The sequence below is a fragment of the Streptopelia decaocto genome, assembly GCF_964273445.1.
Source record: "Streptopelia decaocto genome assembly, chromosome: 5".
NCBI lineage: Eukaryota > Metazoa > Chordata > Aves > Columbiformes > Columbidae > Streptopelia > Streptopelia decaocto.
The window spans coordinates 44894270-44919833 of NC_138659.1; the positions used below are offsets into that span (position 1 = coordinate 44894270).

Sequence of the window (25564 nt, forward strand, 5' to 3'; positions counted from 1 at the left end):
TCTTTGTGAATACACTAAAATTTATCTTATGCTGTCTGCAAGTCCTTGCTAAGTGTTGCCTCTAGTCTCAAACCTCGTGAAGTCTATGGGGTTCTTGACCTCAGCCAGTTCAGATAAGGCCAGTGATTGTATTTAAAATACATATTTTTGCAATGTGTGCTTGCACTTTCAGTTGATCTGAGTCTATAGTCTGGTACAGGCTCAGCATTATTTACATGGCAGCATTATTTACAGATGTGCATTTAACTTGCGTTGTCCGAGGAGGAGAGCTGAAGGGCTCTCTGTCCAGGCTTTGTGCTGCGAGGCTTGGGCAGGCTCAGCACAGCAGTGCCAGCAGTGCCATCTCCCAGCCTCTGCTTTCCACCCAGCCCTTCGCAAACTGTTTCCAATCTAAGAGCCAAGGCTGCTGATGAAAACTCAAAGTATTTAAGGCAACTTGTGAGCCCACTGTGCATCCTTTAATGAGACAGTCAGCAGCCTGTGTTTTCAAGGTTCTCCTCTTCCAGCAAGACTGCTGAGATAGTGGGCTTGAAAGTTAGTCAAAAGCGTTGGCAAATAGCAGGTCTAATTTTAGGATTATTACTCCTATATATTGTTACCCAAACTTCCATCCTCAGTTCAACACTAACTATAGCCTATGTAACTAAGCATCTGATGCCTGTTAGTTGTTTTTTGTCTTTCTGAAACACCCTGTTCTGTACGCAAGTATATAAGTGTACGTGGAAGGCCACGCAGTCAGTGAGGGAGGTGAATTGCATTTGCATCACAGGGAATGGGACAACAGGCTGAGTGCTCCCAGCGCCCTCGACTTTTCATAGTATAAAAATGTTGTGTGTGTGATGCTATCCCTAACAATATTAGTGGGGAGGACACCTTTGGAGCAGATCAGATAGTTTTCACCTAAATTGCTTCCCACAATTGTCTCATCTCAGTGGACTACTGTATTTGCAGCATTAAATGGAACTGATAGGCTGAAATACTTGGATCCATGTCAAGTACCTCCAGAGGAATGGGCAGAGGGGCGTGAGGGTGCCTGGTTTCACTGGCAGTTACTTTGTACCAGAAACCAAGGGGTTTTAAACTGTACATTGTGCTCCAGTTGCACAAGTCAATTGAGGTAGCTAGCTGAGAAAAGTCTTCTCCACTGCATGGAAAAATATGGGAGGTCAGACCCTTTCTAATAATACATAAAAACCAGGGAATAATGACTGGAAACAACAGTACCTTCAGACTGGTTCATGCAAGCCTAAAGCCAGAATCTTATCTCGTTCCTCGAAATCAATGTTTATTAAATTGGCAATTGCTTTAGAAGTGGCGAAATATGCTGGGGACTGATACTTATTTATTTTCCTCCTGACCACTTTCAACCTTGCCAGCCAGTGTATGGGAACTCACAGCGAGTGCCAGCGGAACTTGTCAATATTCATTTCAGACCAGAGCAACAGGAAAGCTACAAAATATTATATTTTTAAGCACTTCTGCCATTGCTTTTCTCACACTGAAGTCTCATTAGAAAAGTGAGCAGTTGTCCAGTACATTTTGCTGTGCTTCAGTCAGAAAAGTGTTAGTGCATCAGCAAAAGAAGTGTGCACCAAATTTGTGTAAAAACTGTCATCTGTGGTTGGTTAATGGTCTGGGAAGTAGCATTAGTGTTCATCAGAGAACCTCTGAGACATGAAGATTGGTTTATACATTGGACCTCTTATCCTGCAGCCTGAAACTAGGAGAATATTATTCAATGAAGTTCCTAGGTATCTGGCTTAGTCGATAGTTATATGCATTTTGCATCATACATGTAGCAGTAGTGTTTAGAGTCAATGTGGATCCATGTTAAAACTGAATTTCTTATTTTCAGTAAGGCCTGGGTTACCAAACAATTCTTTAAGTCACTTTTTTTTTTTTCCGAAAAGAATAATCTCTGGAGTTTTGCTCAGGTTTGAATACAAAGATATACAGATAACATGTTGTTATGGACATTTCATTATGTTACAGAGATCATGTTGTATTCCCTTCTTATTCCTTTTTTCTTTTTTTTTTTTTTTTAAATTGCAACTGCAAATTGGAACATTGATCTGGAATTTCCTAATCCAGCCTTTTTTAATCGCATGTAGCATGAGAATCCCAGGAGTTTAGTCCAGCGAGCTGGTTTGTTTTACATTTCTTTCTGTCACACTGACTTCACAAACTCTAGGAAAGTTAACTTCAGTCTTGAGTCCTGAACCTGTCAGCAGAGAAGATTTATGAAACGAAGAGTACACCCCACTGTGAGTATTTTATTGTCAGCTGTAGCATAGAAAGCAATCTGACAGTTATAAAGGTTTGTATGTCGTGGTCTCTTTTTGGCATGAAATGCAGTATTTATCATTAATGATAAAATGGGAATAAATAAGAGTATGCCTTAAGTTTGAGCTCTGTTAAGTTTTTACAACAAAAAATACTAAGCCAGGCAGCTATTTATTACTGCTCCAGGGAAGCTCTATTTCATGAATAGCACTCATGGAAAAGTCAATGCACTTGAGTCTTAGCCATGACATAAACCCCTGCTTGGTTTGTTGACGCCAGTGTGTTAGCGGTGGTGGTTTTCTTTGTTTGTTTGTTTTTAAGGCACAGCTAAGAGTTTCTGAGCAGAGAGACTAAGCCTAAAATTTTGAGTTTACATTTCTGTGGTATTAAATTAAAATCTGAACTTCTGTTTTCATTACGCATTATAGTCTTTTCGCCTGTGAATATTACTGCCTCGATAAGGAAAGAGGGGAAGCAGCGGAAATGGGTTTTTTTGCTGACACTTGAATTTAAAACATGAGGTCTTGGTGAAATGATGCAGCAAGCACCTTTGTGGAGGAGCTGAAAAATCAAAATGCTTTGATAATATGTGCATGGAGATAGTGTGCTGGAACAAGACCTGATTACTTTGCAACTGGAGATGGCACTGGAGGTGTTTTCAGCTCGTAAACAGAGCAGAAAGCATCAGAGAGGAAGCATCAATTTCACTGTCTGAGAAAAATGTAAATGTATAAACTTTGTACTTTGATATTCTTTTGGGGCTGGGTTGCCCAGGGGCTAGTTACTGCACAAGGACAGTACTTTGACTCTGGGACTGTCACACTTTGTTGATACATCAAAAACCTGTGATCGGAATGGCTTCTCTGGTAGTCTTCCAATTCAGAATAAATGGCCACATCAAGGACTATTTGTGTGCATCAGTGCAACCCAGGACTCAGTACAGACCTTGATGTAGTAGAAATTGCTAGCAATTAAAGGCAGTAGATGATCAGAAGTTACCCAACAGAAATGCTGCTGCTTTCTGATTAGTGAAACCTTTATCAAAAGTGACTGACTGAGAGATCTGAAGGAATTGCCTTCTCTTCTATTGGCAGTAGAGGATATAAACAGCGGGCAAAGATTTAACTTTCTCGTAAAAACATATTTAAGTGTTGAAATAGCTAGGAAATATGTTAAACAAATTCAGTCTTCAATAATCTGAGGAGGATTGTTTTGTATCTGTGGTTGGTTGGTGTGTCCTGTAGCCAGGGCCTGGGCCAGAACCCAGAAGTTCGCTTAAAGGAAATAAAACTTTTGTGAACTCCTGTTATGGCCCCTGCTATTCCCGGTTTTATTGCTGCTTTTATTACTATTTCTTTTTGACTGCTCTAGTTCATTCTTATAGCTTGTCAGGAATACAATATAGTTCATGTCTGTCTTAAAGCTAGTGGGGAAGAGCTGTCTAGAAAAGCTGTCAGTGTCAAATGCATATCATTAGTCTTATGTCAGCCTGTTCCCAAGCCTTGTCAATACAATATCTGCCATTTTGCTGACAACATTTATGCTTTAAGACAACAGCATAATGAGTAGCTACTGAGCAGTAATGACTAAAAGTCCCCAAAGGAAAAGCTCTTCTGTTTTATTAAACAATGCTGTTCACATCTGGGATGGGGGGTTTCTTGTCTTTTTCTTTTTTTTCTTTTTTCTTAATGATGGTAGGTATAATATAGATTTTTATGAAAATATTTTAAAAGCAGATCTGTATTGTAAGAGCACTTAAGAAAACGCATTATTTGCCAGAGTGTCTTAAGGAGTTAGAGGTTCAAATGCAGATGTGTTACAATACTATTTTAGGTCTTCTCATAGATTTTCATTTGAAGCATATACATATATTTCTTAGGAGATGCATACATTTTAAAAACAAACAAACAAACAACCCCCCCCACCAAAATAGCAAGACCTTATCTCCTGCATTTCACTTCATAGAGCCCATAAAATATAATAAATTGCACCTTAAATATAATAATCTAAACCAAAACGCTTTGCTAATTCATGACAAAACTTTAAATAAACAAATAAGCTCACAATTTCACTGAAATTTCACTTCCTGGATTGAAAAATTGAATTGCGGGCTCATAGCTCCCTTGAGTGTTTGGAAAGAGAATAGCAGCTCTTAATAATAGAGCACTTTCCTGTTAGAGGTGGATGTTCATGTCATTACCATTTTTCTGGCAAATTTTCAACCACCAGCAGCAAAAGTTTTCATTGATTGCCTCCTACTGTAAGGCGGTAATGATACTGCTGTCTCTTTCTTTCATGAACTGCAGGAACTGGAGAAAATGAGGGAAGCTGGAGATAACAGATACGGATAAAAAACAATTCAGGCTGAGCTATTTACTGTGTCACTATGCAAGGTGTAGCAGGTTAATTTTTACACATCTGCACTAAATATAGAAAATAGGTTTTCCAGTGCAACAGTGGAGGATACAAAATAAAAATTGATGAAGATGCACTAAAGTCATCCAGTCCCTAGAAAAGGCCAAGGTGCCACTTGTGCCGTTTCTCTGAAAGTCAGACTTCTCTTGCCATGACTCAGGTAGAGAAATTGCTCTTGTTGATCAAGAAGAATTAGACATTGTGCAATTATTCCAAACTGATACTGTGTTACCATTTGGCCAAGGTTTACCATTTTGTTAATTTTTCCAGTTCAATGCTGATGAGAGGGACAAAAAGCTATTTGTGAGAAATATTGGTACATATTTAACCTGAGTGTGTTTGCCCTATGAAGATGGCTTAGGCATAGGAAATCGATGCAGGTGTTTGTGGTCATTAGCATCAGAATTGCACTGAGCTGTCAGAAAGCGATCCCTGATGTCTGACTCTGTCTGCTTATAATTGACAGGAAGGCTCGTGCTTGTTTTAATGATGCAGAATCAAGTGCAGCTGGAGCAAAGGAAACAGGGAAACTTGAGCTAAAGTAGTAATGGAACACAGGAGTTTGTGTATATACAAATCTTTGTCATAAATCAACAATTAATTGTTTTCAATTTATTTTCATGACTTGAGATTGTGAAATTTTAGTACTTTATATTTATTAGGGAAGCAGCACGCTGATCTAAATCCTCATCTTAATGTACAAAATGCATGGTGATACTGATGTCTCTTTGACTAAGATAATGAATTTAAACTTGTCTTTACCTTTAAAGATCCTTTCATCTTATCAAGTATGCTGAACAATTTCCGTAGACAGTGCCTCATGATTTATTTTTATTTTTTTTGTGAGATATAAATATATTTAGTTGCCAAAACCTTGTTCTCCAAATCACTGCTATAATGTTTAGCTTGCATATGAGCTCAGCACTGTTGGAGTAAATATATGTGAAAGCTAATTGAAGTATAACAAGAGTTTAGAGCACTTGTATGTCACTATTAATTGAGGATTTTATGGTTTTGAGATTTACAACTAGTGTGTCAGTTTTAGCACAGAACAGTGATAGACACATTGCTGGTCTTCTCTGGCTTGTCATGAATCACAGTTTCTGCATATACGTAATAAATAAATATTCTAGAATAAAGCACAGAGAGAGTGTACACAGAGGGTGACTAGAAAAATAGGTTTTAATTTAAAAATTAGAAATAAAACAGCAGACTGAGTCCACTTTTTTGTGTTGGCATCTCTTGTCATAAAATGTAGAATAATTCCACTTGCCAGTGATATGTGCAGCACAGATGTACCTCAAATGTGTTGGGTTGTCAGGGTTCATTGAAACTAGTGAAAGCAAAAGAAAATGACTAAAAAGAAATGGTAGATCAGGGTGACCCAGCGGTTGCAGAGCTGGTCTGCGACAGAGCTGGAAGTTTTATAAATGTGGTTTTGCCTTTTTTCTTGATAATCTCAGCCCCTTTGTACAAACCTCTATAATACAGAAAAGAGAGAATTGTTTAAAATGTAAGATGAACCTTTGATTACTTCAATCTCCTATTTGTACATCTTCAGCAGTGCTAGGTTAGCCCCTAGCCCTATCTGGTTCCTGCTGGAGGGGATATGTTGAGCGAATACATGTCGTGAACCATTATTATTCCAATTTACCTTTAAAAAATAATGAAAAATGGTACACAGAATTGTACAAGATGTTTCTAGTGATATGGACATACTTTTAGCAATCACTTTAGAGATGCTTCCTGGTTTCTGATGCTGAAACTGCTGAAACCTTTATCTATCTCCAAAGATTTAGCTACTATTTTAAAAAATAAATTTCATTTATTCCTAATGTTCCTTTTGCTTTAGATGGATTCACACTGAATAAGGTGCTATTTAATTAGAAAAATGTGTTTTATGTTATCTCATACAAAAATAAAAAATAATTGCTAAATATTTACAATCAACCTTCCATATTAGGGTTGGAAAAGGCTACATAGTTTGGGCATGAAGACACAATTTGAACCTATAATTAATCCTGTTTCTTTTATTGTTTGTATAATTGTTTGACACTTACATAGATGCTACTTCAGGATCAGGTAATACAAGAAATAATGTCTTGACATTATGGATTTGTGAATCAATATTACTTTTATGTTTACAACCGTTGGCTTCATGATGCTGCAGATGACAGTTGAGCTGAGATGTAGGGAAAGCCTCATATATAGACATTGTAGTGTAACTTTTTCCTTTTGCTTCTGCATAAACAGTCCAGGTAGTTGTTTTAGCTGCACTATTTAAAGAAATTGCTGAAAATACAGTTCTATGCGTGTATATTTTCACAAATTCATAATCCAGCTGGGGTTCTTTTTAGCATCTTATTTTAATCTTCATACATACATAGGGATATATGAGTATACACACACACCCTCTCTGCCTTCACAGGTTTTAAGTGAATATTTTTACTTGTCAGCTACTGGAAGCAATCCTGAACAAAGTCTCCAGCTTTGCAGCTTTTAGGATGGGCTCTGTAAGATCATTTCTCTGATGTTTGTAAACTCAGGATTAGTTGTCAAAGCAAAATACAGAAGTATGGAACATGATCAATTGTGTCTGTACAGAGCTGAATAGGAGTGGCATAAAGATGAAAGATCATGTCATCTTTTTTTGTTGTTGTTGTATGCTCCCTTGTAAACTCCCTACATTTGGCCCGAATGTAGATTAATTCTATTACACATTGATTGGTGTACTTTGTACTGCAATACAACAGTCAGTCAGTTTCCTTGTCTTACATTTCAGCTCTGTACTCATACAAAGCAAAATTATGTCCAGTTATTCTCAAGCATTAAGCCACACTTTGAAAGTGAAGGAGTATTTAATCATACAAATCAGGAGGAGGGATGCAATCAGCATCTGAAGAATTTGCAGAAACTCCTGCCATCTCTTACAGAAGCTTTCTATGCATATTAAGTTCTATAAGGGATGGCTTAAGTTTTAGTGACACTACTGTTTTGAACAATGAAGCCTCAAAAACTTCTTGCTAAAGTTAAAAAAAAAAAATTATAAGAAAGCAAGAAAAAGGAAGCTGCTAGCCTTTTTGGACTTACAGAAGTTCAAAAGTGAGTTTGTACAACTAACTGGAAGTACAGACTCCAAAAGGGAAGTGCAGGCATAGGTTTGGCCTGGGTCTGAATTGGGCATCAGTGAACTAGTAGTAGAGCTTTAGTAGGAGCTTTGTCCCATTCTCTGGTAGGTACTGTGCTGCACAGATTTTTCCATTCTTGAATTGAGAGAAAAATTAAAATCTTGACAGTTCTCACAAATGCTATTTTTTTTAATTTACAAATTTAGGTTCTGTCTTTGATCTTGACTTTTAAAAAATTAATCTTCAAAATGCCTGATATAGGAAGCTAACTTTCTTTTTGTCTGATCTACCTTTTGGCTTTACCAGGTCTGTCTTACTAATAACTTGTGGAATTCATTCTCATTTTCCTTAATAGCGGGTTAATACTGGTGGTTGACTGAGATTTTTGTCTGATATTTGTATCTACTTAGTTTCTGTGTTTTCAGTCTAAAAATCAGGATTGTTTTCAATATGAGCATTGGAATCTGGTGAGGAAAATCACAAGAGAGGCAATTAACTTAAAGCAGACTAGCTTAACAGGTCTGGAACATATTCTAGTTAAGTATTGTTTCTGCTTACCATCACTTTGTAAGGACCTGTTCCCTCTGGAAGTGTCATATTCTGTAAAACACATGTACTCCACTGACACTGCTGCTATTGAAATTCATTCTCTAACAATGGTGCTACGTTTAAATGTACACAAGAGGTGAAACTTAGTAATTATCCAGCTTCATAAAGTCTGAGCATACTTTCAGAAAATCCTGTATGAATCTCTACAGTGATCCTACCCCAATCCACTCTATCCTAGGGTCCAGAGGAGCAGCTTTATAAAAAAATGAATTAATTTAATTTTCATTTCAATACAGTTTCTTATCACATCTGTTACAATGTCTGTAATGATCAGCTTAAAAATAACACACCTAAAAATAAATAATGTCATGCTGCTGAGTCATGTTAATAGCTCGCTAGTTACTTAGGTGTATGCCAGTTACTTCTATTTGTCATTGTTCTGGTGACTCTGAAACACACTGGGAGTTATACCCAGGGCACTGATGCTGCAGCCTGAGCTGGATGAGCTGATGGCAGAATTTGACTCAACTTCTCTGTATAAAACCAGGAGAAATTTCATTCTCCCCTGTGCAGGGGCTGTGCAGATACCAGGAGGGGAGCACAGCAGAGCCGGAGTCCCTCCAGCGCTGGTGTCCCCATCTGGCACAGGCTGTCTCCTGCTGCAGCCAGCCAAGGGCCGTGGAGAGAGGTGCCGGGTGAGTGGTGCTGCCTGGCACCAGTTCTTCCCCAGCCTGCAGTTTCTGATATGGGATTTCTCACCCTGGCTTAAAACAGGAACGTGTCAGCTTGAGCTCTGCTGTGAGCCATGGGCACCAGCTGAGCCCAGAGCAGTTCCTCATTGAGGGGTCCCTTTCAGACATGTTCAAATAGCTTTTCAGCCTGCTTTGTTTAATCCATGCTTTGCCCTGGTGCATATTAGTTCTTTGAATGGTTATCTCTGGTGATGTGCAGCCAGGTCTATTGGAAATAGTTGTTCTTCTGTGATTACCTTTTAAATGAGTCCCAGTGTAATGATGGATAGTGCAGTGAGGAGTTCTTCATTTAAAATCCTGCTGCTGAACCGAAGGAGAGTTTGGAGCGACTCCCTGTGTAATGTGGAGATTGTTCTTGCTGTTAACTTGTCTCTGACTGAAGAAACATTAATCTAAATGCTAGTGAAAACATTTTTATGCTTATGGGATGGATCAACCCATGTTAAATGGTGGATATTGCCTTAAATACCTTGCAGGGTGTTGAATCCACATAGCGTTGTTTCCAGCTATGCTGTTCTATTCTACCTTTCCATTAAGTGGCAGTGTTATTTCTAAATTACTGACTTTTTGGTTTATGAGGATGAGTTTATTTCTTAATTCTGTAGGGGCTAGAAGGGCATTAAGTGGGCAAGTCCTTTAATTTAAAATATACAAGTGCATTGCTGCTCTTGCTCTCTGATGAGTCATACATTGGCTATATTAATACTAGTAATGGAACATAATGGCTACTCATCAAAAGTAAAGATAATTATTTCTGGAACACAAAATTAACCTTGGCAGATAAATTCTTGTTGAAATCCGATGCTGTGCAACAAATGGGAGATTATTAACAGCAGACTCCCATGTTTGTCTCCTATGTCATTAAATCCTCTATATTACAATGATAGGGCTATCATTGCATTAAAAGCAGACCCTTTTTCTCGGAGATCAATGTCAAATCTTGATTAAGGATTTTGATTGCACGAGGGCTATTCTATTCATAATAAAATGTTGTGTTGTCCTTCAAAATTGTAGGGAGCTCTGAGCAAATTTTGTCAGATGTGGGTTAGGTAGATGTGTATTACTTGATGAATGAAAAACAACCCTCATTCCATTTCCATTTTGCTGATTTTTTTTTTTTTATTATTTATTATTTTTTTAAAAAACACAAACCAGTCCTTGTGTTTTTAAATGCATGTTAACCCAGCAGGCACGATGGGATCTACTGGAAAAAAAGTGTAACTTATAGCAGTGCTCTGCTTTCACTGTTTCTGCAGGTTTAGCTATTAGGTTCTTGTTCCTGGGTTCAAGAGCGAGCGAGCTGCTGCATTCTACTGACTGGCAGCTCACTGGCTGCTGCAACCTGCACCGGCTCCTCTTCAGAAGAGGATGTGGTGGATGGGTCTTTTGTCTTGTTCTCTCTTCTTCCCATCTCCAATGTGCTTGGAGACTCTGCAAGTGATCCACATAGAGCTGAGCTGGTTTTCCAGTTACCTAAGTGCATCCTTTCCCCAGGCAGATCTCATGACTGGGATAATTCGCTTCAAAACAGGTTTTCTAAAGTCTGCAGTTGTACCTTGAAAGATAGTTGCAAACATGGTTTGAAAGAATTTCTTACAGTGAAGTCATCTTCTACACTAATAAAAAATGTCATGCCATTTCATTTTGTGACTAAAAATTTAAAATATGTTTTTCATCACTGCGGTTCATGGTAAGAGTATGATGTTGCTATAGTCAGTTCAACATTTTCCATCAGGAGTCCACGAATGCCACTCACCAATGCTACTCAAGATGGTAGTGGCAAGCTTAAAAAGCACTAAAACCATGTAAAGTTTTCTACAACAAATTTTGAAATTAAAAAAAAAAATCAGATTGTGTCAAAAAAGGCATTATTTACCTCATCAGTCATGACTGAAAAATGCCACATGAAAAATTGCCTTATTTCAAAAGGCGATCATGAAGACTCCAAAGTATATATAATCTCATTTCTCCACTCTCATTTTATCTGCCTTCTCTCCCTGAACTGGAAAACTGCTGTCATAACTGTATCTATTTCCTTTGGGAGCTATTAGTCGGTGGCACTACATCCGCTTAAACGTGATCACTTTTCTTTTATATGTTACTGATATGCTATTATCACATAATATTGCTCTTGGATCAGAGATTGATGCGTTTTCTGTGCTGGTTGTAGAATAGAGGAAAGCTGAAGTGTCCCCTAAAAAAAAATTCAGAAATTCAAAACTATTTTGATAACTCTCTCTCTGTATGTAATATGTATATTATGTTACTCTTGTATGTTACAGAGCACAACCTTCTTGTGGTGTATTTCAAGACTGTAACGTGAAATGTTTCTCTGCTTTTAATTTCTAAGCAAAAGCACTTTAACCATCAGTTTTGAGCGTAACCATCTCAATTCTTCTTTATTTAAATGGCAGATTCAATAAAAACTCCATCTGGCTTCCATAGGAAGCTCGCACAAGTCTTTGGAAATTGATTTTTCTTTTTTTTTTCCAGGACACAAAGAACTGTGGCTAGGATTAGAACCTCTTCCTCCTGCAGCATACTTGCCAGATGGCAACTTTATTGAATCTGGTTTTAACTTACTAGGGCTTAAAGGAAGCTCAGAGAAGTGGGTGCTACGTTTCTACTTCAAAGGTCTCCTTCAAAATCAGCCTCCAGAGATTTATATGCAGAGTGTGGTTGTGACCTGGGCAGTCTGTTGCTTACCTCTCATCTCATTCAGTGCTTGAAATGGAGTTAGAGAGTGACACAAACCACTTTACAAAATCCCAGTAATTTGAATATCAGCCCCGTTGGGTGAATCTTGTTACATGGCTAAAGCAAATATATATATAGATTTTTTTTTTTTTAAATTTTAACTTTTCTACAATGTTGTATAGTCTCTTCAATTGAATACTTCTTGTCTAAGTAAAGCATGACAGTATGTCATATCCACTGGTGTTGCATAAAACTATCCTTAGGTGTTGCGCTTAATACAGAAGTATGCTCTGAACTAAAAACTTAATGCTTTTGATGGACAGAATTCCTGTTCATCAGCTTTTAGGATTAAATCAGGGAGAAAAAGGTCATGCTTCTACTTAAATTTCTTAGAGCAGCTTTCTCTAATTTTTTAAAGTGGCTTTTATATTTGTGAAGAACATTTCAGGTTAATTAGTGATGCAAAGTCTAAATTATTTTATGAAAGAGTCTTTCTGTTTTCAAAACACAAAGCATTGTTTTGCATTTCTGTTATCTATAGAGAAATTAAATTCTTATATTACAGGTTTTGTTTTTTTTTTTTTCGGAGAATGGATGACTGTTCCTGTGAACTGATACCAAAGGATTTCAGAGTCTGTAGCATAAATACAATCTTTATCTTTTTTCAAATGTAGAGCAGTTAGGATGCTGACCTCTGCTGAGGTGTAGTTACATGCAAAGTTTCAGACATTTGGCAATGTGTGTAATAATTATTTATGTGTTTTGTTAAACGTGAATGTGTATATACTGACATGCAGTGTGGGCTCAGATTTGTAAAGCAAAGCATAAAAGATTAACGCATTTGTTTAAGACAAGGAAATACATAATTACAACTCAAAATATCCTGTTACTCCTTTTCCTATTTCACACTTTATACATTCATAGTGTTTATATATACTCTACTTTCTATATGCTCCTTTTACTGGAGGTGATTTAATGTCTGTGCTATGGTGCTGGTTCTTGCACTGTGTGATGTGTTGGTGATGCCGGACACACAGCATCACTCACATTAGAACTATTTACCCTGGTCGTGGAAATAAGTAAATATTCCTCTGGCCTGTCGCTAATGTTGTATAAGCCTCATTTGTATGCATCAGTGGGTTAAAAGTCGTTTTTTGATCTTAAGTACTAAATTTTCAGTGTTGAATTTCTCATGAGGAAGTTTTCATAATCTAGAATCAAGATTTTACAGAGAATACCTCAAGGAAATCTATTTGCTTGCACTGGGACTGGCCTTACTGTTTGGATATCACCTTATCCCTCTTGTTAATGGACCAGTTTGTTAGGACTTCTAGTGATGCATATTAACCTGCATGTTCAGGTCTTCCTGCACTACAAAAAAGACAGAGACATTGGAAAAATGGTTGAAGATTATGGCTAATGTTCAGGAATCTAACTTACAAACAAAAGATGATGATAGCACCAGATTCAGAAGGAATAGTTTTCTTCCAGACAGAGGATATCAGGAGTTAATGCTTTTCTAAAACTCTCAAAAAATTATTGTTGGCTTCCCTTAGAATTAATTACTTTGGAGCAAATTCACCTACCGTTACTTTACCACTTTATATATTACAAAGTGTATGTATGAAAAATACTGGGCCTCTTTAAATCTCATGGCTGGAATTGCATCCAGGGGTACTGCTGATGTCATGAATTATTGCAAGGTACAGTGGTTTCTGTGGTATTTCCAAATTAAATTAGAGGTCCCCTGTTTACAGTTTGTTTGTGGTCCCCTCCATTCAATAGAACAGTGTATGGATCCAATAATAAAAATAAATAAATGTGTGCTATAGCCTGATGCTATTTTGAAGATGTTTTGGCATTATATCTCTAATTTTACTGCTGTATTACCATCCTTTCCATTTGTATCTGGCTTGATTTAAGCTAAGATAGTCTTGTATTAGCAACATATGGAAATCATTATTTTTTTCATTTGTTCAGCAGATGTGTGAGCCTTTTATATGCCTTAGCCCCATCAAATTAGATTAAATGATGCAAAATTTTGTGATATGCAAGTATTCTTTTGTATGAGATCAACTTCTGGCTGTCAGTACAGGTGAAGTACAAGAGTGACAGTTTGAGTATTTCAGTGTGTGTGCAAAGAGCATCACTTCGTACCTTCCACGCTTATTGACCATTCCACTGTGATGATCATGTTTGCAAACAGTAGAATTGGAAGGGATGAAGTGTGAAGAGGCAGAGAGGCCATTGCAAAGTGACCTGGTAAGATGAGATCAGCAGAAGAAACTGGCGTGAAGGGGCAGTTGAGTCCTGCTAAATGTAAATGTGTGTATTGTCAGAGGGGGAAAAGATTGAAGAACAATGGGTTAGTCACAGCCATTGTATTAAACAGAAATGTACATTTCCCTCCTCACTTCAGACAAGTCAATTCTCAGCTTTCCCATCTGTCATATTTAAAATGCTTACAAGGCTTTCATATCAGTTTTGTTCAAACAACTCTCATTTTCTGTACGAAAAGTATCATGCAGGCCTGTTTAGAAAGGAAAGGAGCCACCAAAGACTTCTGTGTAAGAGAGGTTTTATGTAATCCAAGGAAAAGTGTGTGAGCCATTGATACATTTCTGTGTTTTCTCACAACAGAGTGTGTGTTTAGGCTTTTAAAGTGTGTGATTTCATCAAAGGTTTTTTCCTTCTTTGAATATCATCTGTGAGACAATGGAATTACAGCTGAGAGCTCCAGATATGAACTTAACTAAAATCTGGCAAGCAGAGCTTCACTAAGTGTTCTGCTTAAGCTGGGCCATGTTTACAGCGAAGTAGTTTTGCTTTCAAAAAGCAGATGATTTTATAACTTGAACATAAATTATAGGCCAAATTTTTGGTGGCTCTGTCCCTGGCTTGAGTGCAGTAAAACCACATTTATCTCCACCAGATGAGGGATCTGCCTTTTTCCACATCTTTTTGAATGCTTCTTTAATCCTTAGAGAATGAAGCCTTTGCTTCTTTGGAAATGCATCTCTTAAGAAAATGCCAGTGAAAAATAATATAACTGGGAGCACCTCTCCCCTTGTGTGCCTTCCTTTGCAGTGGCCTTTGGCCTCTACTTCCCCAGGAAGGAGTACTCGGAGAACGTCTACGTTGATCAGCCAGCAGGCACGCCACTCCTGCGCATCCATGCCTTGAGGGATTCACATGGGGAAGTGGCCCACTTCCATCTGTGCCAGAATCTCATCATTTCTCGAGCAAGATCCCACGAAAATAATTGGTTTCAAATCAGAGAGAAAACAGGACTTCTCTACCTCAGCAAAAGTCTGGACAGAGAAGACTTTAACATGCTGTGTAAGTATGAGAAGACTAGCTTTTCTTGTTGAAGTGTCTGTTGTATTCGTATAATGAGATTTATCCATCAGCATATGAACATCAAATTTAGAAAAAAAACCACATCTACCCTTTTAAAACAAGAAACCAGACCCAACAAAACCCACAGCAAATGAAGGGACCCATATGCCAAAGCAAACACTGGCCTGGAACAGATCCACATGCTCACCCTGTGGACTTCAATACAGTGGGGCAGTTGCATTACTTGAAATGTTTTTTTTCTTTTGTATTTCACAGCTGTATAAGTCACAGATTTACATTGAGATTTACGGTTTGTTCATCTACTGATGCAAATTAAACCAATTCTGCTGTGTTAATGCTGGGTGCTTAGTGCCCAGACTAATGCAGTTAGATTAGTTCAAACTCTATATAAATGATCCTTAAACTCTGGTAATGTGGATTCACAAAGTACATTTGTATTGTAACACCAAACAGCTCTTGGAAGAAATGGTTAAGTGTACCTCTCAGCCTCTCTTGAGATTTGGCTTTGTTAGAGAAGCTTACTATTCAAGTACAGAAATGAATTATCACAGGTTTTTTTCCCCTTCTTTTATGATCTAGCAGTAAATTGGTTTTGGTGATTTTGATCTATGAGGAAATTAGGTATCATTAGATGGTGGAGGAGGAAATGGGTGAGGAGTTAATGGCATACCGCTGTGATCAGTTGCAGAAATTCTGCTGTTGGAGAGTCCATAGTAACTGTCTTGGGTTTGTAAGAGCCGTATATCAACACTACCCTTTGACTTGGGTGCCTTGATGTTTGAATGTTCAACTTCAGACACTTTCTGCTTTATTTTTTTAAGTGCTAAGTCCTTGATATCTCACCCGTTTTTGCTGCATTTTAGGTAGTCTCTGTTCATGAATATCAGATAGCTATTCTTTCTTTGTTCAGTTACAAATAACCATCCAGAACTTGAGAGTCTTGTTTTGTTCATGCGGATCAAAGTGACCTAGAGCATCTTTTCAAGTGAATTAGATCTATTACAGAGATGCTATCATTCTGTCTGTAGTCAAACCAAGGTAATCAAGACAATTAAGGCTTGAGGCTGTATTAGTAGATGCCACAGGTTGATTTTAACTTCTGTGTTATCTTTTGAGCAGCTCTTTATATTTTGAAATGATGAAGCGACTTGTCCTCTAAATGTAAATAATTTGGCCTGTGTTCTCCACTGGTATAAACTACCGGAATTCTGTGACTTAAATGACAGTTAGTAGTTGTCGTGATTCTGTCCTGAATATTTGTTGCCATTTTCTCTTTTTCCCTGCTGCCACCGTACTTTAGTCTCTCCAAAAAACGGTCCTATCAAAAAGCTGATTACTAACAGTGGCCTATTTTATGTTAGTGTCTTCCAGACAGAATGTTGATATTGTTCTGTGAGGTTCTACAATGTAAAGTTGCTGGTAACACCTACAGTTTTTTGGCCTAATGGGGTTATTAGGATTATATATGGTTGTTTTGTGGAATAACGGACTGGAGCACAAAATGGGTAAAAGAAACATTAGCTTGTCTTCTATAAAATATTTATGCTGGCTTGTTTTGTTCTCTGAAGCTGTAGGAAACTGGATGCCGTTATCAAAGGTGATGCTGTATGTCTTCCTTTCATCCCACCCTTTCCAAGAGAAGGAATGTGACTCTGCTACACGTGCCACAGTTTTCCTCTCCTTAATCAATGCTACTGCCCCAGCTTGCAGTTCCCTGACAGCAAGGCAGCTTTGCTTCACAGAAATGGATCTCTCCTTTCACATCAAAGAGAATAAACCACCTGGCACATTTCATCAGCTCCAGTTGCCCTCAGTTCATCATCTGTGTCAGAATCTCAGCATTTCCTATAAACTGCTGGCAGGTAAAACTGGAACTGAACCACTCGCGTACCAACAATAAAGTTGCACTGTTAAGATCTCTTGTGTAGTAGATCTTCTAAACTGATCCTATGAAGGGATTTCTCTTGCAAATGTGAACTGAGCCTGAAGATTTTACCTTTGAGATATACAGAGAGGATGGGAAGAAGGACTATCTCCTTCCCTAAGGAAAAGATCTGTTTTAGAAGTCTGCACCTGCTAAGAGCAGATTGGGAGTATCCTGAGCTTTAAATTGTGCTGCTTCTAGACTGTATTCTTCCCACCAGTTCCATGTTTTTTGCCTACCCTAATATAGCCCCACAACCTTCTTCTGTTTCACTTCTGAGTGTGCCTTTTATCATGCTGTCATGATGTCCAAATAGATTTACTTGATTGCAAAAGAGTATTCAAGTAAAAAACCTACCAGAGTCCTATAATGGGAGGTGACTGCCCCTTTTTATACTGTGTCTGTTTTTCAGCTGAAGGTATGCCCTTTCGCTACAACGAGAACACCACTGGCGTGAGTGTGACGCAGCGCTTGGATCGAGAAGAGAGAGAGAGATACGAGCTGATTGCCAAATGTACAGTGAGAGAGGGCTTCAGGGAAATGCAGGTGGAGGTGCCCTTCCTGGTGAATGTGTTAGATGAAGACGACTCCCCTCCCTTCCTTCCCAATGGCACTGATACTGCAGATGCTGTCGTGGAGTTCAACAGAAAAGAGGTAAAGTTCTCCTTTATCTAGTCCCCGAAGCAGGAGTGCAGCAGTGGGAGGCATGATGACTGGGAAACACAACGCTCTGGGTAATGGGTCACGGCATCAAGCACATGGCCACGCGGTGCCCTTCAGAGCTGTGATTGTAAGATGTTGAGTATGTAGAATTCCTTTCCTTGCCAAGTTCTATCTTATTCAGACTCCAAATTAACAAGAGTTTGGGTCAGGAATTCAACAGAGTAAGGACATGTGAGCATTTCCCTGAGGTCAGGATGGACCATTGCTGAGACTGTGGTCTCACTGTATCTCCCCTGTATTTGTTACAGGTTTGCTTCCCCCAGCTGACTAAAATTGCATGTTATTAGAGCAAACGTATGTGTGTGTCCTTCCCATATGTGCAAATATATAAGATATCAGAACTACATGCAGAACATTTATTAGGATGCTGTAACAGTAACAGAAAGTTAGGAGAAGTGGTTGTCTCTGCCAACAAACATTCCACCTGCAAAGGTGTTTAAGTTTCCAGTGTCAGCCTGTTAAGGGAGTGCTCCAAGGTCTTGCTTTAATGGTGCCCTCCCACTTTTCTCTTACTGCCCCAAGGTGATCTGTCAAGAGGTCTGAACCTCTGGGTGTCTTTGTGTGAGATCGCTGCACACGTGCACCCCTTGCGTCAGAAGCCAAGTACACAGGTGGACTCTTTGGCTCCTCCCACTGGAGCAACAACCCTTTATAAGACAGTGGTATAGAGAAGACACTGTTTTGGGGGCTTAAATGATGCATTTTTCGTGAGAGTACTTCTGTTTCATAACAGCAACATCCTTTTTTTTTTTTTTTTTTTTTTTTTGATAGGCAAATTTCCCTTTAAATAAAATTTTGCTAATTTTTGTGTCTGGACGGGAAAAGAATGATTTTGGGAGTTTGCTGCCACCTCCCGACTAGAACGGGTATTGACAAGACACCTATGAACACACCACAATTGCCTGGGCATAAACGAATTCCTTTTTACTTTTGAAAATTTTGACATTTTGGAGTTTGTTTAGCTCTGGATGATAGAAAATTAATGTCTCGTAAAACTGTATAAAGTAAAATATTCCCTTTGAAATTACATGCCTGCAAAGCATCCAGAACATAGTGAATTTTGCTTCCGTTTTGCAGTGTAAAAAAAAGCATTACATTTGGAAACTTTCAGTCTTTTCTAGTAAATGAACAAACTTGAAACAACCAAATGGCTAATAAAAATCTTACAGGCCTTGTGGCTTCAGTGTACAGGTATGGAACAGCAATCTAGTAGACTAAGCAGAAGACAGACAACCTGGCCACTTCTGTCATTTTGGTAACAAGTTTGACCCATCTGAATGTACTTCTTGGCTTCCAAGTGCACATATTATTTATCTGCTTTTTTATTACTGTTGTAGAATAACATCGATTTTAAAAAATGAAAAAAAAAAAAATCTAGCACTATGCATGTGCACTCATTTCTTACTTCAAAAGTATAGCATAGTATAGTATTTAGATATAGACTCAAATGATTATATGGCAAGTTCTTTTTCACTGCCATCATCTTTTGAGCTTCTAACTCAGATTCAAAGAGCTGTGAAATCGTGGTAACCTGAAGCTTAAAATGAATTTGAATGAAAGCAGGCTTGAGTGAAAGTTGTGAGGTTTTATTTAACCAATATTTCAATCTCCCAAGCACATATCAGAGGAAGAATGCTTCAGGTCATTCAGCAATGTCATTTAATATTTCCTTCTAGGGAACTGTCCTTGCAACGCTAACTGTATATGATGCAGACACGACACCTATTTATCCCCTTGAAAGCAGCAGAAAGAAATACACAGGAACCATCATTACCGATGATCCCTGGATAAGTGAAACATTTCGGGTAGAGCACATCTTTGATGAAATCCACTTCAGCCCAAATGGCAGCCAAGTGAGGGGAACTCAACATGAATACAGTAAGGTCACTTTCTTCAAATAAAGGAGAAGTTGCTTGTTAGTAATTGACCAGTAAGCTCTTGAACTTTTCCCAACATTTTGTAAATATTGATCCAAAGAAAGCTGAGAAATTTGAAGTTAAACAAATGCTGAGTTTTAAGTGTGAACTGGAAGATTGGAGCTTGTGGCATCTCTGGGATAGGAACTGTACAGGATGATGTTGTGTATACTGATAAGACATTCTGATGGTGGGGTTCTCAGCACAGTAGGTAGAAGGGAAGAAGACCTCTCCAAACATCTTGAATTAGAGCATAACTCTATAGGAGCATATTCTCATATTTAACTCATCTTCTGTTTCCTGTTGGGAATAACTTTGATACGTATAATCTTGATATGTATAATTTTGTTGGGATTGCAGTATCAAAATATTTGCAGATAGCATGGGTCATTAATAGAGTAATCTTTTCCTTTGCAGAACTGGTACTGAATAAAAGTATTTCAGTCACCGAGCATCGTTCCTTCCAGTTGGATGTTTTGGTGAATGACACAGAATTTCATGGCCCAGAAAGATCGGTGATGCTTCATTTCAATGTCTCCATCCTGCCTGTCAGCATTCAGTTTCCAAACATGACTTACCAGTTCACAGTGAACAGAAACGCTGAACGTTTTGCACAGGTAAGAACTGTGTTAATTATACTTTCACTGTCTGTTAGAGACAGAACCTAGTAGATAGATCACTGGGGAGAGATGTGGTAGAGGATTGGTGGTTGCTGTTTTAAGTAGAATCAATGAAAAATGTGATATCAATATGGCTCTTGCTGGATGCAGTGAATAGCAGGTAGACTGGACACTAGCTCTCCCATCACATAATAAAAGAAGGGGGGCTACACATGGAAGTACTAATAGAAATAGAGACTAGAGGACTTGCAACCAGGAGTTGCTTGGGCATAAGTAACTGGAAAAATATTAAGGGCAAAAAAAGAAATTTGTTCCAGATATTGGAGTCCCAGCTCTACAATTTCCAGCATGTTAATGGATTTTCTCTAGATAATGGCTAGTTAGTAATTAATGTGTTTCCTAATTTAACCTTCGTTTTAGCTTAATCACTACCATTGCCATTAATAACGCCTTCCAGAAACACTTTTCCAACAGGTTGACATTAATCAGGAGAAAATTACAATGTAATTCCTTCAGAACACGTACGTTAATAAGGAACTAGTTCAATATAATTAATGTTATAAAAGTGAATATTAAAAACATCAGTGATGAGGCATTTTGGGAGAGCTGCTGGAAAGTATACTTCATAACTAAATAAAGCTATAAAACTGCCGCTGTATTTGTAGCACAGAGGACTGAGACTAAAATATGATCATCTCAATTGCAGAGAAAACCAATTCATTAGAAGACTTCTAAGGAAGAATTCAGTTTTATTAATCTTTAGGCCTCTGGCTAATTGTAAAAAGAAAGTTAAAGGGAAGTTAGATATATTGAATGTTCTTATATTTAATCTGATGAAATGCACTGTGGCCTGATAGCTCTTCAGAGTATGGAACAGGCCTTACACAACCAATAAAAATGCTACTATATAGTCAAGGGTCATTTTACCCTTAGTCTGCACTGAATATCATAAATAAGAAAAAGATACCAAGTGTGCTCACACAGTGGGCTCCCTACAAAAAGCTACTTCACATTTTGTGATGCCTTGTGGCTGCAACTTTGAAATGTGCAGACCATTAGATACTTCGGAACACATTCTGTGCCTTTTGTGCAGATCACTATATTTTTTGATGTTAGGTTTGGATTTTTTTATAGCACCACATTGTGAAAGCTCTGTTCTCAGTGGTGTAAAAACCTCATGCCTGGAGATAGGGTGAAATCAGTGGGCTTCCCCCTTGAAGTAGTAACAGCACAGGTATGCAAGATACTCATAGTCTAGCTCTTAGCATCTAGAAACAGTCCCCAACTGTATTTATGCCACAACATTACTGTAACTGTAAAAGTGTGGAAACGTAACTGTTAGGTGTGTATGAATATATATGAATTAATTTTTGTGTGTGTGTGTGTGTATATATATGTATATTTATATACACACAGATTTTACATATTGGTGTATGTATGTAATAATATTATGAAGCAATTAATTAATTAATTCCAAATTGAATTGGGTTAAACCATGCTTATCTGTGCATACGCTGGATTGCCTGAATACATTTGTTTGAAGTCTGGGAGTATCTAGTTTTCTAGTTCCAGAATGCAAAACCAAAACAAAACCAAACAAAAGAGTTAACTTTTAAACAGTTTTGCATGTTGTCAGGACAGTCAAACATCTGAAAGGGAATTTTAGGGTTTCTGGAAACAATGACGCCTCCTACTAACGATACAGTTTCACTGGGTGGCAGCAGTAGCAGGGAAAACTGTTCTGGCAAGAACAACTCCAAGTCTGTGGGAAGACATCTCTCTTTGTGCTGCCTAAACACAAATTCACACAGAGTTTTTGTTCTGGTTCTTGACCAGCAAAATGCAAAACTCAGACTGGCTCTGGAGCTGGTCTCAGTCAGTTAGTGTCATCCACTTACTTCTGAGGCTGAGTTTGAATTTACAGTGTGCTCAGGTTGGAGCACAAGTCAGCGGAAGGAGCTTAGTCCCCAGCACTTCACATTATTAAAGTCGTCTGCATAATTAGCTGTGATGTGCCACAGCAGTGAGGAAAAGTACTGGGCCAAATCAATATAAAGGCTGAACTGTCTCTTGCCATAAGGAAAACACAAGAACGTGAAGAAATTATTAACTGCTGGGCTGATGCCATTTGTCTATTTGAGCAGCTAAATGAATTGAATAACTGAAGCATGGCCTGATGGTAGAGGCTTGCCCAGTGGCATTTAACTTATCAAAGGACTTAAAGCTCTATTGACATTTACTGAGACAAATGATGAATAACATTGGCTGAGATTTTTAGAGAGGTTATATGTCCAAATGTCCCTGGAATTCAGTGAAGAGGAACATTATCATTATCCAGACTTTATTAAACTTTGGAGCTCAAAAGATGGATTTTTCCGTTCTCATTTCTGATGATGGTTTTTCTGTGTTAACTATTGCCTGTCTTGCAGAAAGCACCCTTGTAGGTTCCTCCTGTGTATGTTGATGTTAATCCTGATTACCAGCCTCTTTTTCACCCTCCTCATGAGAAAGAGGAGCTGGCTCCTTCTCCGTCCTTGCCCTGGTACTGTGCTCTGCTGCATCCCAGAGCTGTGCTGGCTCCAGAGCCTGTGGTGCAGAGCCAGGTTACAAGCTTGGGCTTCACCTAGTGGAATCAGCCAAAAAGAGAAAGCCCATCTATCTTGTAGAAACTTCTTGAGGGGAGGATTTTTAGCTTCTCCTCAAATTATGCAGAGAAAGCAAAACTGGCCCATGTGCTTCTCTAAGGATAACCTGTTCTTTAGGGACCATGAATTTATGGGGAATTCTCCATCCCCTTTGAAGGAAATTTCTGTTGATCAAAAAGGTGCCTGGAAAAAGCAGTTATGACAGAGTAGGCAGAAAGGACAGTTCAAACTAGTGTGTATAAAGGCTAATGCCGTGGAACATCATTATGTTATCCTCCTGCCTCTCCTCCTGCCTCAAAGAAACACCGTTGAAGCAGTTGCAAAACACTGCCAGTTGCAACACAGCACCCAAGCTAAGATGACGTGGTTCTGGAAGGGACCTGTCTAGACCTTGTGTCTAGACAGAGTTTGTGAACAGCTGAAGTCTTTATTTTTCTTCCTGCCAGTACCAGCATGCTGTGGAGAGGAGACAGCATGGAAGAAATGGCCTAGTTTCTGATTGCTTTAATAGTCTTTGCATGTTATCCTGCCACCAAAATCTCACCAGAAAACCTCAGCAAATGGTGCCAAGTGACCAGTCAGTGATGTCAATGGGAATAAGTTAGATGAAGCGGGACTATGCTATGACAAAGTATGCTTCTAAGACTGCAAAAGCTTCCTTTCTGATTTTTATATAATCCAGGTTCACAGAAAGAGGTGTTAGTACAAATAAACTTTTTTTCTTTTTCTTTTTCTTTTTTTTTTTTTACATTATTTAATAAGAATGCTAGACCAAGATGCACAGATATGCTTTTACCAGCAGTGGTGTTACTTGAAAACACATCTTAACTGCAGCATTTGAAAATAATTCATCACCAAGTTCCCAAAATAACACTCCACCCTTCACATTGTGGTTTTCCCTGCAAGGAAAGCCAATGCCTCTGGACCTGATCCGAATCCCACTCTTGTAAATGGAAAAACCAAAGTGAGCTTTGGATCAGTTCCTATAGGAGCTGGACAGGAGACAGGGCTTTACATTCCCATGCTTCGTAAATAAATTGTTTCAGACTGAAGAATGCTCTAGCACAGATATTGTAGCAGGCAGAAGTTAAATATGGCAAACCAAGATATTTTCATTTTTAGATTAGAATGTTCAAAGAATTGCTAATGGAAAACAATGAGGTTCTTATTTCTTGTAAGACTTTCAGAGAACTCTGCTGGCCAGAAACTTTTCAACTGTATTATTTTGAAAATTATGTATTAGCAATTTCTATTTCTGTCTTATTTGAAAAGAGTCTCAGCTTTGTTCACACTGAGCTGTTTGCTTTCTCCAGCAAAACCAAAGTTTTTCTCACTGATCAGCCTGGGACAGAGCAGGGACTGAACTCAGACTTTCTGAAATCACAGAGCCTTGTTCTCATGCTGCTGACCATCAACAGTAGGCACCAAGAATCACTGAGTCTCTGGGTCAAGGCTTCTTGCATATTTCCACTGTTAGACTGAAGACAATAGTAATGCTTTACCTCTCATTTTTCCTGAGAATAAATCCCATTTGAAGCATTCATGTACTGCATTAGTAGTTCAGCATCAACTCTGCAAACCCAAGATAAATGCTGAACTCTGCGAGGTGTAATATGCTCAGTTTTCCTTCAGACATTTTTGGGAAGCACCGAATATTTGTGATGTATAGTTTTGTTTCTGTTGTCTGTGATTTCTTTGTTGGTGTTTGAGCCTAGATAGGAAAAATCTGCATTGAAAACTGTATGAAATTCCGTGGTGTGAACATCTCCTACAAGTTACAGTCCCACAACACAAGCTGCTATGCTGTTGGCATACTTCAAGGCCGAGAAGATAAATATGGAAGCCTTTATGTGAATGACTCCTCTGTGCTACGCAGACCCGAATGCAAGGAAATACAATACACCATTCAAGCTACAGACAAGCAGAGCAGGAAACACACCAAAACCCTCCTCACTATTGTATTGGAAGGAACTCGTAAGTGCTTGAGTCAACTAAAGCTATTTACTATTTAAAACTGTTACTGGTATTAGATGATGCATTAGTAGGGTGATCTATAAAAGGATGGCATTAACAATGAAAATGAGCTTGAGCTTCAAGATAGAGATTGCAAAGATTGCATTTTGAGTTCTGATTCAGACCTGTCTGTAGCAGATATTTATTTGAAGAATTAATGCACAGAGAGGTGGTGTATCATGTGCAATTCCTAATGACCATGATGACATTTGACATAGATGAATCTTTTTTGTGTGTCTGTGTGACTTCTATTTTCTATTTCACATATTCTTATGGGGAAAAAAACCCCATATATATATGAAACCACAAGTCTCTGGCCTAAGTATAGTTATTCAATCATCTTTCTCCTCACTTCCCTCTCCAATTTTTATGTTTTTAAAAAAATAATTTTGCTTAACATTCATGTAGCAATTGCATTGATTTCACTTTATGGGAAAGTTCACAAGGGCAGAATGTAAGAAATATTCTACAACAGCCACAGCAGAGGAGGATTACACTAGAAACATAATAATTTCTCTCCAAACCATGTCACACTTTGT

General features: G+C 38.3%; 1 protein-coding gene across 1 annotated transcript in view; it reads left to right on the forward strand.

Annotated features, from left to right (window-relative positions):
• RET (ret proto-oncogene) overlaps positions 1-25564 on the forward strand; it is a gene marked incomplete at its 5' end in the record, with an annotated part of 83246 nt that overhangs the window by 29251 nt on the left and 28431 nt on the right. The window contains 6 exons of the mRNA XM_082053593.1: positions 14912-15163; positions 16753-17046; positions 17521-17762; positions 19508-19709; positions 20165-20364; positions 24728-24986. Coding sequence (XP_081909719.1) covers positions 14912-15163; positions 16753-17046; positions 17521-17762; positions 19508-19709; positions 20165-20364; positions 24728-24986 — 1449 coding nt within the window. The remainder of the gene's footprint in view (positions 1-14911; positions 15164-16752; positions 17047-17520; positions 17763-19507; positions 19710-20164; positions 20365-24727; positions 24987-25564) is intronic.